This window comes from Eucyclogobius newberryi, unplaced genomic scaffold, assembly GCF_026437365.1.
Source record: "Eucyclogobius newberryi isolate DKJ021-1_F unplaced genomic scaffold, fEucNew1.0.hap1 SCAF_20, whole genome shotgun sequence".
NCBI lineage: Eukaryota > Metazoa > Chordata > Actinopteri > Gobiiformes > Gobiidae > Eucyclogobius > Eucyclogobius newberryi.
Window position 1 is genome coordinate 16844675 of NW_027315835.1, and position 17181 is coordinate 16861855.

Here is a 17181-nt window from a genome sequence, read left to right on the forward strand (position 1 = left end):
CCTTGAGGATCTGTGTCGGAAGTGAAAATTAACCTAATCCCTTTTCGCAGAACAATTTAATGAGCAAGAAAAAAGCAAAAGAGATTTCCATAGCAGCGGAGTTTATCATTATGCAGCATTAGGTTAAGTGAAGAATGGCCTGTTTGTCCCTATAACTCTTGTTTATCTGGGTTAATTTTATCTTAAGTTAGACAGAGCTCATTTACAGACTGTCAACAAGTTATATAATCAAATAAGGCTTTTTAATGTGACTTGGATGCACTCTGATTGTTCATTTGACCAGGAGCAGTACATATTCTCTTGGCTTTGAGAAAATCGAGCAATGGAGAGCGAATTAGTCGATTAAATTTGTTCTCCAAATGTGTAAATAAGTAGTATATTTGATCATGATTAAAGATGGTGATATTGGGGAAGAGTTGGGCAATACGACCAAAAATTTATATTATCTTGGAACCAGATCATGATTTAGATTTTACAACAATTCATGTATTTTTCCTTTGTTTTAAAGAGGAAAATCAATTATTTTCACTTTATCTTTTTATTTTCACTCACTTTATTTGATATTTATCACCGTGTTCCTGTCTGTGTGTGATTTGTCATTTTGAACTGAAATCGAGTGAAAATGGAAATGGAAGAGCAATTTGTCGAAAGATATTGCTGTATGTTACAGGTGCTTTAACATTCATTTGTTGGCTTTGTCGTGAATTTTTAAATATGAATACAAATATCACACAACACCAAAGCAAATGGATATCGGTATCGCTGAAGAAATTATGACAAAAGTAGTATTAACAATAATAATAGCAACAATAGCAACATCATTACCTGTAGTAATAGTAGAAATGATCTATGTAGTATCTATGTAATTATCATTTCAAAGATGTTATATTTTTACCTTAAAAATAGAAATGAATGTCCTACAGTTTCATCTTCAAGCTGAAACAACACTAAATTCTTCAAGTTGATACTGAACTTCAGATACTTCTGTGTGTGATAGTGGCTTTAGTGTTAACCCTCTTAACAGTTGGATTCCTCAAATATGTGAAATTCTCTATACACTACAGGCTCAACAAAACATGTCGCGTTTTCAATGACAGAAAGAGACCTGACTCATTCTTGATTTAAAAGCATTTATTTTTATAGCAGTTTGAATAATTCTCTGTAGAAGTAATACACATCCCTGCAGTCCTGGAGAGATGCTTTACATTTGTATCGCTCCATCGTGGAATATCATCCACCCATGCAGATAATAAGCATATGCACCGTATAGTAAAACATGAAATAATCCATATTTTAATCAAGAAACGCGGTACAAGTTGCTCAGTCTTGTGTCATCTTAACAACCAGGCATAACATTATGACCAGTGATAAAAGGTTGTCTCTTTAATACAGAATCAGTCAAATATTTGATGAGAATAGAAAACGAATAGAGCTTTTGTGTCGCGTTCGCTAGAAATGAAGCTGTAGTATATATACATTTTGCATAATGTTTGACCGTTTGATCTTGATCTTATGCCTGGCCACTACAAGGTTTGACACGTCCGACATTTGTGTGCTTTACAAACCGCAAAATATTCAAACGTTAAGAAATATTTCATAAGGAATAAGCTAGAGAAAGAGAGAAAGTGTGAGGAGTCCGTGGGGCGGGCACAGATGGCGGTCTATCAAAAATGACTCACAGTATGAGCGGAGGAATGGCTTATTAGTGCTGCCCTTCTAATAGTAGCGACTGAACTGAGCGCTGCTAAGTAAAGGTCAAAGTGTTCGGTAGAAATCTAAAACACAGTAGTCCTTGTTAAATGCCCGTTACGCCTGATTCAAGTAGGAGTCTTGTCGCCCCCATTACTAAAAATAACTTGGGCTACAGTGTGAAATGTAAACAAGAAAAATATAATAACGTGGTAATAATTCTAACATCTTATAAAATATTTGATGTCAGAAAAAAGCTAAGGCAAAATACTGTCTCATGTGAATATGTCGGTTACAGTTAGCTGGCAATAACAGAGGATTAACAAATCATATATTACCTGCTTTAGTAGAAATTGGATGAATTCAAAGACTAACTTCAGGAAATGTTCTTGATCCACAAGGTTTTCCAGCTTAGTCAGTCTTTTATCAATTTGTATCACACTTATTACACCTAATACCGTCCAAGAAATACAATTTTCATGTGAGCCAATCATACTGAAATGTTGGCAATTGAAAATAAATGATTTCCAACTAATCCTCGAGCTGTTTTTCATTAGTTTGTGATGATGAAAGCATTTTTTAGACGTGCTCATTTTTTTGTGTGTGTTTACGCCTTGGTTTCATCACCTGGAGATGTTTTTTGATAATCTATAAATGATGCTGCTGCCTTATTAAATGTGCAAATTACATGCGGTTTCTGTCTTTTCATTGAATGTGATTTCACACGCAGATGGAAGGCTGGAAGAATGATCCAAAAAGCACTGAATCCATATTTATATTTGTGAAATACTTCTGCTTATCTCGCTATATTTATGGCAATTCTCCTTAAAATCATTAAGTGAAAAATATTAGTTTTTACCTGCCCCCCTAGTTTGAATATAAAACCCCTAAATTCACATCCCACACAGTGCCCTAACTTTTTTTTGTAACATTTTTTTGCATGCCCACAAACGAGTCACGAGTCAGCGGTCTGCGTTCATCCTGCGTAGTTTGGGGGGCAGGTTGTCCTCGGGCCGCCCCCCTCCCATCGGAGCCTGTGTGATGGTGCTGATGCCTGGCGACACCAGTCTGTCTCTTTCCACCTCCATCTCCTCCGCCTCTCCATCCAGCGCTAACAGCTGCACCTGCTCCTCCAAATGTCCTTGCCTCACCACCGGGATGGAGCTCGATCTCAGCCTCTGAATACTGAGCGGCAAGTCCCCCATGCTGGAGGCTTTACCCCCCGGCAGCACCGAGCCCGTCTTCAGCCCTCTCCAAAGGTGCTCCTCTTTGGTGGAGCTCATTCGCTGGAGTTTTGGGGGTATCCTGGAGACTTGTTCCATGTGATCTACTGCATAGTCGGCCGACAAGAGCCGCTCCTTACGCCCGGGTGCGCGTCCGCCGCTGTTGCCCAGTGAAGGTGACGGAGGCGTGGGTGCGACGGGCTGGGGGATGGGGGACGTTATGGAGGATTTCTCTTCTTGCTCTTTGACGCTGTGTGGGGGAGTGGGGACCCCGAACGTGTTGTGGAACTGGGAGTAGTCCACCCTGAAAAAGCCCTCCTCCAGCGACATGACCGGGAGGAAGCGGTGACCCCACAGAACCTCGTCTTCAGTGTAGGACGTCCTGGCCTGGCAGGTCATACCTAGAATTCAAGCACAAGACAAAAGCATTAGAGGTATTATATTACTGCCAATATTGTGATAATGCAATGTCAAAGTCTCATAAAGTTCTTAGTGAAATAATACATTTTTAACCACTTTAATTTCTTAGTCTTTAAATATTCAACAGCTGAAACCAATCTTTATTTCCTCATATCATCTACTGTTTCCTTAATGATAACAGAATAATAAAACTGTGAAGCATTTATTGTCTCATAAAGTGTTTTGTTATAGTGACTTTGGGCCGCAGTGACTCAGCATTTGCCCTCAAACGCGAAGGTTTGACCAGGGTATACTTTAATTATGTCCTTGGGAAATACACTGAACTCCACAAACCTATAATGTTTGATTGATAAGGAGTCACAGTGAATAATGCACCGTATTTTAAAGAGGCTCCGAGTTAATGCCTTGCAGACATGAAGAAATAACTGGTCAAACTTATCAAGGCGAATAGGAACAAATCTTACATTTAAAGATATCAATTTGACTCTTCTCCTGTGGTTTACTTACATACATGTTAGAGCCAGGTTCAAATGTCTTGGTTTTGTTGACATATAAGATACAAAAAAATCTACTGATATTTTGTCTTATTTAGTTTTTTGTAAACTCGATCTGACTGAAAATTATATTAATTTCACCAAATTTTTAGACATAAAAACATAAATAAATCAGGCTTAGAATTAGATATGTAAAATTTGGTGTGTGTAGGTGCTTTAAGAGTAGATCTTTATGTCCCTAAAGGATAAAAATGCATTTAAAAAACAGCCTTTGAAGTTACAATAGATGTGAGTAGAATCCATTAAATAAATAAGAGTAGATTCAGCAATTAGGTTTTCATGTAAAATCTTATAATTTGAGAGCATAAACTGACCAAAAAACAAGAACATTTAAACAAAGAGTTTTGCCAGTAATGTCTCTCTAAATACTGACACTATTCATTAAAATGTTTTGTTTAAGAAAAAAGAAGCATTTCATTATTATCCAAAGACTTCCAACAATATCACGTTAAATATTGTATAAAATAATATTAATGCTGATACTATTATATTGTGTGATATTTTCTACATCTAAAATAGTATATAATAATTCTATTGAAATGTTATTATGCTATGAAATGTTAAACATCTTAAGGATAGATGATATGAGGAAATAAAGATTAGTTTCAGCTGTTAAATATTTAAAGACCATGAAATTGAAGTGGTTAAAAAATGATTATTTCACTACAAAAATGCTCCATGAAAAGTAATTGATGAGATTAATGATTTGAGGGAAAAAAAACTGCTATTAAAATATGTATGTAGTGAGTGCACCAGGAAATGACTGACAGTTTTCTAAAAATAATGTCACTATGTTTTGTTTGTGTCAGTAACAAGTCTGGATAAATGCACACTGCTTAAAAGGAAAAAATAAAAATAAATAAATACAATTAAACCAATGCCCAGTGAATTAATTTGTGTACTCGCTCTGTTCAAATGATCCACTACTTTTTAGATATTCTGGTTTTGAATTGTGGACAATGAGGATATAAATTCTAATCCTGCTGTAATACCACTTAATTAAACTCAACCCTGCTGTGTCCTCTTGTGGAGCCTCTATTACTTTGGACTTCTGTTCAATCAAGAATTCCAAATATTTGCCTCAATCTCAGATAGAATATTAAGGGAGAAATATATTATTTTTGTGGCATTGCACGTTGCTGCTATTCATTCATTTTCTCCTGCTTGTTACAGCTCGTCACAGGGTTTACTTCAACTATATAAAGGTCATTCGTATAAATATGTTGACCGATACTTTTAAACTATAAAACACTAATACTGCTGTTCATACTTTGATCATTACTGACTGGTCTTTGAATACAAGTATAAAGATAATTCCATTTCGATGAGTCTATTGAGCAGCACACACACACACCAGTGGTCTCGACGATGCCCTCAAGAATGACCACGATCTCAAACTGTTCATTCATTAGCGAGCGCTGAGACAGGTCGAAGAACGGGCTCTTGGTGTTGATCTCGTGACATATGGTCAGTGGAGACACCAGGAAGAGCTGGTCGGCCCCTGTCCCGAACCCCACGTCCAACTCGCACTGATCCAGAGGCAGGAATTCACCTTCTGGAGTCTGCCGCGACTGCAAAGACACAACAGCAACAGTTTAGGTTGACATCTGGATCCCACATTACAATCCCTACAGCACTGAAAGACTTGACTAGAATTTTAATTTTAAGATGCAACTACCAGAAGGAATCACAAGTCATTACGCTCTTATGTTTGAAAAATCGTTTAAGATCTTCTGTTCAGAGCGTCAGCATTTTTATGAGCCTACAGATAACTAGGATATCTCCAGGGTGTCTTTTAAACCTCGCACATACACTGGTTGTTCTTGGGGTTTTTTTTCTGGTGTAATCCAAATGCAATATATGATGCTGAGGGTTACAGGAAATGAGTTCAAGAAAAGGCAATTTTCTTTGGTTATTTGACACGTTTTGACCTGAAATGGGCTGGAGGTGGTGGGATTTAACAGGGGGAAAGAGTGGATTTGAAATCTCTCAAGGGGAAACCTGGTTGATAGGGAACAGAAGATAGATGCGTTTCAACCTTGTAACAGCATTGACTCATTTGGCATAGAAAATGATATCTTTAGAGAAAAAAATAACCTCATACAAGCGATTTGCAGTAATTATTATCATTATGCAGCAAATTATCGAAAAACACAATAAACAAACTGAGCATATAAGACTCCACTTTTCTCGTCGTCTGACCCTCTATTCAGTCCAAACCATAACTATGTGTTTCTTTTATATATATATTTTTTTTCATTAATAATAAAGCAACATTTATATGAATAATCTGTTATCTATAATCTATTTTATAAGGGTTGGATGAGATGAGTCTGGAGGTCCATAAGAACAAGAACATTTTCATGTAATTAATACTAAAATAATTGTCGTTGTAATAATAAATAGTTTCTGATAAAAAGCATTGCCAGCACCCAATTACTATGATAATGATTGCACTCGTCAGCAATTTCATGTCATGTGAACCATATTAGGAGCAGATAGTTAGCAGAAAATCCCAAGATCGTTCTCTAATGTGACATCTTGAGGCATCTAGACCCATCCCTCCTATCTAGATCTGACTGTCTATCACCGTAGCAATAGATCCACCCTCCTCCACACTATTACGACCTCAGCATTTGGCTCGCCCCATCACCACCGGCAGCATCAGCAGTTCTCACACCTCAGCTCTGGAAGATATGATAGATATGTCCTGGCAAGCATCTTCACAGTCGTAATATACTGTATGTGTGAGTTCCTGCGCACTATTTATTTACTCTAGTATTAAAAATGTAAAACTGGGACGAGAGCGTGATACTTCGGTTCATATTTGATTTGTTAATGATAATAAAGGGTGGGATTTGAGTTATGTAAAAGAAAATTGCAGTAAAAAGAGTGGAGTGCATGTGAAGGTTGTCAAAATACTACATCGATACTAATCAATATTCAAACCAGTATCAAAATTAATACTAGTCCAAACATTTTTAAAACAATTTTACTTAAAAGAAGGACAAAGTTTGACCTTTATTGAATAGTTTTGAATGGTAATATTAATACAAAAACTACTATTAATTGGTGTTAAATAATACATTCTATTGTATAAAAAAAAGAGTTATTGTGGTATCAAAATTGGTATCAAGTATCAAGACTGCCTTTGTAGTGTTGAACTTGAGTTTGACCTTTTTTTACACTAGTGCAGATGTTGTTTATTGTATTTTTTTGTCAAAATTGTCAAACTCACCACATCTCTGTTCATATAACAAATGTATTCCCTCTAGTATTATTGCAATAAAGCCAGTACACAGACGCATACTTTACTGCCAGGACAACTGCCACGACAACTGCCACGAACACATCCACGTTCAATTAACAGCACAAACTAGATTTCCAGCATACTATTTTCAACAAATAGATTCCATTTAGGCTTTTCAGAAAGAGTGAGTTTCTGAGGAAGGAAAGCAAGCGTCTCAAAATTAGCTGTCTTTGTAGTGACGACATAAGTCAAACAGTCTGCTTCCCCACGATAATAACAAATAAAAAGCTAATCAAGCTCAGTGTCCCTTGTGGATCTAACTTATCTACCTGCGCTGGGACAGAGTCTGGAGCTGTTATACTGTACGCTTCGCTGCAGAGTTGTTCCCCGGCTGAGAGAATGAAAGAGGAATGGGGAAAGCGCCCGGACCACAGATGGCAAACAGACTGTCATTTGCATTCACAGAGAAGTGGAAGCCCTATAAGGGTGTGACATTTCACAGTTAGACCGCCTGCACACAGATCCCTGGCCCGCGACGCTGAGGGTTCCTGTCGTCGTACTTTGGTGATGGGGCCCGACGAAAAATCATGCTGTCTGAATTATGCAGTTTATGTACATTTACTTTATATTGTCATTATGTTGAGTGGAACTTATCTCAGCAACACGGCAGGGGTCCAATTGGGGAATAAACCACAAACTCCTTGCCAAGAGGGAACTGCCCCGCCAATATTTCGTTTTTATTTCACTACTTAATCTTAATAACTATACAAGATACAGGAGAGTGGCCAGACCACCCTTCACTCTTTTATATTGTATTTTTCTCTTGTTGCTCAATAAAGTTTGTCTAAGTTTCACATTTATTTACCGCAGGTGTCACTAATTCATTTGGACTTCTGCCTGCAACTGATCAGGGGTCTCATTTATAAAACTTTACATGGACTTCTTACCAAAAAAGTACGTACGGATGAAACACGAACATCCACAAACTTCTTCAAACTTGCAAACTTCTTGTCTCTCTTGGCTCAGATCGCTTTCTGCCTCATTTCTGAAACCCACAAAGTGCAAATCGGAGTTTTTGAACCATTTTGGGCTCATTTCCATGTCAAGTTTTATTTTTTTATAGATCACAAACTGCGCGCACACATGATTTATAAATGAGACCCCTGTACTCCTGGTCGTGTTGCTCATTCTGGTTAAGCAGGACATTGTATTTAGAAACATCTTACATAAAATATTACATAAAGTAGATTGGTTGAGTGGCTTTAAAACTGTACAGTCTGTATATAAAACCTATTTGAGATGAGCAGATGCAAAAATCAACAACTGGAATGAGGGGTACAATTATTACAGCAGTAACTTATGGTGGATTATAAGGTTATAATTACAGTACAGAGCTTTGAGAGGCGTGTCAAGCATAGTGCAAGCATTAGTAAGTGTAAAACGTTAATTATTATCATTATCACCCTGTTGGCTGTCTACGCTTGGAGCACAAAAATACTTAAAACTCAATAGTGGGAAGACATTTTTAGATACTATTTATATTGTCTTATACAACGTCGCTGCAAAAAACAAAAAAAACGACCACTATCACTACAAAATCCTGCTCACCAAAGGAGAAAGGTCTGCTTTGATGGTGAATGGTTTTAACAAGGTGAATGCTTTGTTGTGCTCCGGCTTAGACCTGCTAAACACTGAGGGCCACAAGGGGAAATTAATGGCCTTTGGAAGAGGACCTGAAGGAGAGGGTGCTTCATTTAGCGGACCACCTGAGATACACCTTCCCCCTATGGGACCAGGTCCTTTTAAAGACATGCAAAGAGACACCAGATGAAAGGCCGTCATAAACAAGCAGGATTTAGCCATCCTTCAATCCTGTCTGACATCTCGAGTTAAGGATTCCACATTAGCTAAATCTGGGCGATGAATAATAAACACAACAGTTGTACAAAAGCAATGACCATATGATAAATGACCATATTGTATGATTTCTGGATGATGAAATGGGATTGAAGATGGGGGACAGCTGCACCAGCAATAAAGGACTGGACCGACATCATAATGGACGTACGGAAAATGGAAAAAATCACATATGGACTGAACTTGGAAATGGACAAATTTGACATGAACTGGACGAAATGGGACTCACATTATGGATCAGGTGTGCTCTAACCTTGTATTTTATTTTCATTTGGATGCATTATTCTAAAAACGGTAATCTCAAACAATACACACTTTGTATTTTCTCCGCACTTTCTTTTCATTTTTCTTATTTTTTTTCTTCTTCTCTTCTTCTCTGTCTTTTCATTTATTTATTTATTTTTTCTCTTCTTTTTTCTCTTTTTTTCTCTTTTGACAATGTTACTGGACTGTATCTGTATTCACACACAAAGTTTTGATTGGTCTGTGTTTATTATTTCAATAAAGAAAACAATTTTAAAAAAGAAAGAAGATGGGGACAGATATTTCATCAAATTGACAGAGAAATCTCCAAGCCTGTGCTGCACCATTGACATCTATATTCAGAATTAACTGTAAAATCGATGCACCGTGAATATTCTTCCCTATTCCTGTTTTCCTAACTACACCCTGAACACTAGTGCCTCTTTTGTCTACCCCCTCCCACATCTTCTGCCTGTCGTTCAGTCTTTGACAATAGCAGTTCCTCGTGAGACGCGTTGACACGTCTTCTTTCTTTCCTGTCTAGTTCGAGCCTCTATCGCCTCATGTCTCCTTATCGCCAACGTCCTGCTGTGGGCTGTCCCGTTATGACCAGCCCCTTCCCCTCACAAAGAGCAGCGCCGCGGATGTCCCCCCCATGCCCTCGTGTACTTGTCCGTTACCGAATGGCGGTGGTAAAGTACTTGGGAAGTCAGATGTCTACAAATCACTCCAAAGGCAAATCCACTCTGTTTACAGATCGTCGTATCCGCCAGGGCACCGGAGGACATGGCACCTCTCTCCTCACTGTTGTGCTTTTTAACGGCATCTAATTCAATATTTATGGATGAGCAAGGGCAGTTGGACGTATATATGCATTGCAAATGTAGGGAATGTCCTGCCAGATCAGTCACATTGTTCCAGAACACTAAATATACTCCACTTTGATTCACGATTTTACATAAAATGTTAAAAACAGTGTCAAGGATGAGATGGGATACAGAATATTGGTATCTGGGAGGAATGTAGTTTGTTGAAAGACACATAAACCTAATTGCCCAAAAATATTTTCAACAGGCCTATTAAGTGAATTGTAAAAATAATAATAAATAAAAATGGGTAATTGACAATGGAATTTAAATGTTACAAGTAAGTATTTTTATTCTGTTTTTGTGCTGCTATCAAATTAAACATTTGCTCAAAATAATCTGTGATCTGTGTTTTTTTTTTGTTTTTTTTTCATATTTTCACATTTTACACAGTCTTAACGTATGTATTACCAACACTATAATCAAGTTCTTCCATTACTTTGATCTCCTGCCTTGCATTCCATTTCCACCTCACTCTCCTTTGGCCGTTTCTATGTTTTGTGGGAATTTACTACCAGTGACATGCTGAACAACTGCGGTTAGCTTGTCCCCGTGCTTTTACACAGCGCCGGCATTAGAATTTACTGCAGCACGCCTCATTTCAGCGGTCAGCTTTGTGGACCTGCCTGACAGTGACCTTGAGTTGTACTTTATCTCTATACTAGATGTGCCACTCTTTCTACAACAGGGCAATAAGGCAACAGATCCATAAAGTATCATTTAAACATGGAGTTAGCTTTGTGTATTTTCATCTAGACATCCATGTAGTCTGCAATTATAGTGGTGAATAAATGCTACACATAAAACACTATAAACACTATGCAATTATATATGCTGTATCTGAGATTTTTGTGTATCAGCAATTCAACGTGTTTCCCCCATTACATATTTAAAACTATTCGAACCCACTAGAGTGACCTGTTTGCTTTGATGATGTTAACATATTCCTGGTGTTCCCCGCAGCTCCACAAAGTACACTGTCACTTGAGATTGTCACGCTACTGTGTGGCAGCAACGAGAGCAGCACCGACCACAACTGTCACAACAGTCACATGAGCTCACGCTAACGCCCAGGACAAAGATCCACTTATGAGGCAAGGCATTTTTTGCTAATATATGAGGAGGATCAATCATCTAATACTTACTAGCTTTGTCTTGTTGTTTTGAATGAATATGCATATGCGTATGTATGAATATGCGTGTGAATATAGGCAGAGAAAAAGGGAGGAGTAAAGCTCATCAAGTTCTCTTAGCATTTTTTCACCTGGAATTTGAACACATATGTAAGTATTTGTCTATCTGGAGTGTTTCTCAGCTGATGTACGTATATGAGCCCTGTAGCGCAGGCAAATGGCAACCAGCACAACCGAAAGCCAAATCTGGGACCAAGGACCGTGAAGATTTGAGTATAGCCTTCTTAAAAGCAGGGTTTGAATAACGGATAACGGGATCGCACACATGACCCAGGCTAAGAGGAACAGATGAACAGTTGAGTTGTGCCTCCTCCTATCAATAGGCTACTCTGTGCACAGAATCTTTGTACGGCCCAGGCACACTGCACTGGCCCCTTATGGTTCTTTCTGTGGCTGGTGGGCCAACAAGAAGGTAGTCCAAAACTAATAAGTAAGGTAACGGTTTGGGACTGTGAGAAGTGGGACCGGAGGGAACCGCAGTAAGGGATCAGAGGGTGTCCGGTTTGGGGGCCACAGGATCTTTTTTGTTGTCCTGATGGCTTCATCAAACCAGGTTTGCAGCCAATTCGTTTTTAGTTTAGCTTATTTACCATTTGCAGTTAAAACCCACATAGGAAAGACAAAAGGCTCAAAGTGCACGTCAGAACATTAAAAATAGTCACATAATAAACAATGTTGCATGCAAAAAACTTTATTTTAGATAAATATGTAGGCCTGGTATTGTGCATCAAATTAACCTTAAAATATTTGCATATGTCCTTATTATAATTACAAGTGTTGTTTTGCAAGTAAAGATGCTGATTTACAGGTCAAGTTGAACAAAGAAATACGTATCAAAGGCTTTAATCCTATTAACTGCTCAAATCTGTATTCGTTTATTTTTCCTTTTTTTAGTTTTGGTGTAACTTTGCAATTCTAAATCTGTAATAATGTCTCTTAACATGGACTAAGAAATGACAAATTACCATTGTAGTAATTACTTGGATCTGGAGACTGTTTTTGATAGATAGATGTGTTTAACTGACAGTTGACGCAGACACTGACCTTTGCTGACTCTGTGACTGTTGTTGACCCTTTGGTTTTCACAATAAACACACTCAGCCCCTCATACAACTGAGACAGGGTCCAATCATAAATGGGCCCTTATTCATCAAATCAAACGTTTAGTGGTCCACATGTGGAGTTTTTAATTATTATGGCTAGAATGACAATCCAAAAACTGTAGGCCCAAAATAAAATAAAATAAATTGCACATATGTTTATATTTCACTTTTAGTTAAAATAGTGCTTTATATGCTTTGACAAATGCAACAGCACTAAGCCTATAAAAAAACATTCTGACTGTAGCCACAGCATGTTTGAGAGTTTGTTCAGAGAGTAAATGTCAGTCACAATACACAGTGTGGCCTGGGCCCTCTGAGGTGACCTACCTTGATGAGTTTGCACCTAATCTGTGCAGACACCATGTGGCTGTTCCTCAAGTTTCCCACTCGGAACATGAGGCACAACTTGCCGTCCCGCTGTGAGATGACCGCGTCCTGGCTGAACATCAGCGTCTCCGCGCGCTTCTTGGGCTGGGACATCTTGATGAACATGCAGCCGATGAGGAACGCATCCACAATGGAGCCCAGAAGCGACTGGAATAGAAACAGAATGATGCCTTCCGGACACTTCTCGGTAATGTACCGGTAACCATAACCTATGGTGGCCTCCGTCTCAATGAAGAAAAGAAAGGCAGAGGGAAAGTTATAGACGTTCGCGACGCACGGGGTGTAGGACGCGTCGTGGCCGCCGTTGCTCAGGTCTCCACGGATGAATGCGATGACCCACCACATGGATGCCATGACCAGCCATGCCACAGTGTAGGTGAGGATGAAGATGAGCAGGTTCCAGCGCCACTTTAGGTCCACTAACGTGGTGAACAGATCGGAGATGTACCGGCTCGTCTCCCCTCCAAGGTTACCGTGCTGGACGTTACAGCGGCCGTTCTTCTCCACAAAACGCTGTCTCTTCCTCTTCATTGGTGCTGAAAAAGTCATGCCCTGATTGGTATTTACCACCTGATAGTCCTCTCCAAATTTCCTGCGTATTGCAGACATTGTGTGGTCCTTGGTTCGTTGTCAGCTTCTTTGCTCAAGTTTGGCACACAAAACCATCACCCTGCAGTGCGCGCCCCTCGAAGGTTGCAAATAAAGAGCCCTTGGTCCTGTTTGGATCTATGAAGAGCGCTGTCCAGAGTCCTCCACCAAAGTTACTCAAAGGTCGGTCCAAAGTGAGAAATACGCCTTTATTCGCCGGTGCGTTATTGTTGTGCAATAGAAACTCCCATGTGCAGATGGATCTTACAGACGGGAGCAATGGCTCTACTGCTGTTTCACCTTGTGTGGAGGCGCTCTGCTCCACTTCCAATTAAAGATCGTAGAGTGACTGCAGAGGCTCACTCTTTAACTGGAGTGGGACGCTCGTGGGGGTGAAAGCAAAAGGGGAGGTCTTATTGCTCACGGCCAGTAAGGAAAGCAATAAAAGCAGTGGAGCGAAAACCACGGGAGAGAAATGGGCCGTGGAAGTGTGCTTGCTTTTCATTTGGTTCATTTTTTTTGTCTTTCATATTTCCTCAACAGGCTAAGCGTGTCCCTTGAGCAAACAAATGCTTCACAAGTTTATGAAGCCTGATGTTTAATTGTGATTGTTTGGCTCTCTCTAGTGGCAATGCATGTCAACGGCTGTGTTTCTAAGTCTCAACGAAATCGGTGATTATCCTAAAATGTAAATGACATAAGACTAAATGTGCCATTATGCAGGACATATGCAGAGTGAAACTGTGAAGTGTAATACTGCCCACAAGTTTCCTATTGATACATTTACCAAACAAAGCCTATGTCACATAAGCCAGACTCTGAAATATGATGATGTCATCCATGCAAATGGGAGGCAAGAGCATGTTTGGCTGTTGATTATATTGTAGTGGGTCATTTTTATAAAAACAATATTGTATTAGCATTTCTGTTTGTAGCTATACTTTCTGTCTGCCTGTCCGTCTGAGGGAGTCTCCTTCACTGTGGAACTCCTCCAGGTTTCTACTTTTTGCCAAGGAGGTTTTTTGTAGTTTTCCCTGTCCGAGAAGGAGGGTCTAGGGACAGGGGACCCTCAGACATCGCCCCTCGTCCCTATGGACACTGTTTAATCCGTTTTTCACTCGCCCACCGAGGCAACTGCTGTTGTGATTTTGGGCGTTACAAAAATAAATTGAATTCAATTTCTGTTTGATCTGTTCAAGAGTGACATTGGTTTTACCATTAGTATTCCAGAGCCCAACAAAGCGATTCTGCAACATTTTGTCAAACAGGTAAATCCATATCACAAACTTCTGCTCCCTTTTACCAAATTATATTATTAAAGACCAGAGTTGGAGGTAACGCGTTAGAATATGGCTGTTTTAGAGTAACACGGAACGTAAAGCGTTTTGTGCACCCATGTAACCTAGTACTAGTTACTTTTTCAAATCAATAACGCATTAGTTTTGGTTAGGTCATCATCTCTTTGCTGGTTTCATCTCCTCACCACAATCCAAGAGCCAGGTTTGTTTCCCAGTTGCAGAGTAAAGACAGAGAACCGTGGCACCACACCCTTGTTTCGGCAGGTGAGCGTGTGCATTGTGAAACTAGTGACCCATGTCCTCACACCAAAGACAAATACACTTTTTGATTCATGTTTTGAAATACTCCTTCTTCTTTATTATAACCACTACTTTGTATCTGAGGAGTAAATGTTGGGTAACAGCGATGTGGAGAGTTTGATATGAATAAATAAATAAACTACAGTGCTAAAACAAGCGCGTTCTGTTGTTGAGCGTCAGTGCTCTTGCCAATCCACAAATTTGCTTTGCACATGCTTATTGTATGGAATTGTACTGTGATCATTTGTTAACATAAAAGATAAATAAAGCTCAGTCAAACGCATTTACTTTGCTTGTTTATTTCATATTTTACTTAACGATTATGTTGATGTTCAGCAACACACAGGGATTGCCGGCAAAATATATAGGTTATACAATCATATTAACTATTTGTAACGCAAAAGTCTTTGTGATGCATTTAACCAGCACTCTGCTGATGTTGGAAATATTTTTGATGATGCAGCTCCATCTACTGCTGTTGCCCCAATACATGAGAATATAGATAATCAAGTGTTTTCCCTTAGGCCCTTCACACAATATGAAGTATTAAATATGTTGCTCTCTATAAATACAAAATGTCACCCTCAAACCTAGGTTGTTATCAGCTCCACTTATAGAAAATAGTTTAGCTTATATTTTTAATGTCACAATTTAAACTGAAATCATCCATTACTATGGAAAACTGCTTTTGTTCTCCCTTTGCATAAAGGAGGCCAGAATAATTATTTTAATAATTCATACCGTCCAATCTCAAAATTATCCTACCTTAGCAAAACTATTAGAGAAGCTAATAAGTAACCAGGTGCATGGTTTCTTAACCAAATATTCTTAATTATTTCAAATAGCTACCAGTCGCAAACAAAGTTATAAATGATATTGCTATATCAACATAGCACAATAATGGAGAATGTGCTGCTGTTTTTATTGATTTGTCAAAGGCCTTTGATTATGTGGATCATTGTATTCTCTTGGATCGTCTGGATGCTATTGGGTTTGATACAAATTCTAAAAAAGTTTTTTGCAAATTACTGCATAAATGGAGCTCAAACTGATGGCTTTCAATCTGAATTTTCTTATCTTAACAAAGGTTCCTGTCTGTCCTTGGACCTCTTTGATTTATAATGTATATAAGCTCAATAATCTAAAACACAGTAGCATCCACTTGTATGCAGATGATGCAATTCTATATTCTAGGGCGCCTTCTGCTGTACAAATAATGTGTGTTTGAGGGACAGGCAGATCCAGCCAATCACTGTGAAATGTGAATTCTTAGAAAAGCTAGATTTCTAGATCAGTTTTTCCCAACCATTTAGCGGACAACCTCCAGGCTCACCAACCAACCAAATACTTGCCAGGGGGTACATGGGTGGTTTTAAATGTTTGAAAAATATGAAAATGTTTTACATCTAGCTTTCGTTAAAACAAGAAAATATAATACACTACTGCAGTAATCCTATTTATTTGCCTAGTAGCCAAGTTATTGGGTGCTCGGATGTGAGACTTAGGGGTACTCGAGACAAAAAGGTTTGGAATCAGTGCTTAGGAATGTAATATATAATCTAATATAAGGCCTTCATGTATTCAGAACACAAAATTCCGAAAGTAGAAACTTGCTTTGGCGGTAAGGCGCAACAATCAACAATCAAACAATTAATAGCAATAGTGAAAATCTAAACTGATCAAAATTATAATATGGGTGTGCAAAAAATATATCAACCACACGGTGATGAAGGCGGTGAGGGTGGACACAATGATTGCCGTGTCGAACTGCAACATAATTTGCATTGGCAGCATTGCTTTTCCCAGATGCCGCAGGAAGTATCTTCTCTGCTGGACCTTCTTAATGAGCAAGATGATGGTCGGCTCCAACTTGGGGTCCATAGTGATGGTGCAGAGGAAGCGGAAGGAGTCCACGGTGGTGATGGGGAAGTCTTGCAGGGCAAGGAGGGACAGGGGGTCTGTGACTTTCCTGAAGACCACGATCATTCGAGCATTGACCTCCAGGTTGTTGCCACTGAACCAGGGCAACAACGCTCCACCACACTCCTGTTGGCTAATCAGTTTCAATTGATTAGTTTTATGGCATTGGGCCTGGGGGAGAAGCAGTTTGTGTAGGGAGAAAAGAAAAGATGAGATAACCTTTATTTGTC

General features: G+C 39.0%; 1 protein-coding gene across 2 annotated transcripts; it reads right to left on the reverse strand.

Moving 5' to 3' along the window:
- Positions 1–1176: 1176 nt before the first annotated feature.
- LOC140369032 (G protein-activated inward rectifier potassium channel 1-like) lies at positions 1177–13789 on the reverse strand. 2 transcript variants are annotated; one of them, XM_072456240.1, is made up of 3 exons: positions 12786–13788; positions 5241–5457; positions 1177–3313 (listed from the first exon to the last, which is right to left on the reverse strand). In XM_072456240.1, the coding sequence occupies exons 1-3, from the start codon at positions 13452–13454 to the stop codon at positions 2652–2654; spliced, it is 1548 nt and encodes a 515-aa protein (XP_072312341.1). In that variant the 5' UTR covers positions 13455–13788; the 3' UTR covers positions 1177–2651. The 2 variants fall into 2 exon arrangements, with proteins under 2 accessions (XP_072312341.1, XP_072312343.1); XM_072456242.1 differs by lacking the exons at positions 1177–3313; positions 5241–5457 and adding an exon at positions 6519–6573 and having other exon boundaries at positions 12786–13789.
- Positions 13790–17181: the final 3392 nt, after the last annotated feature.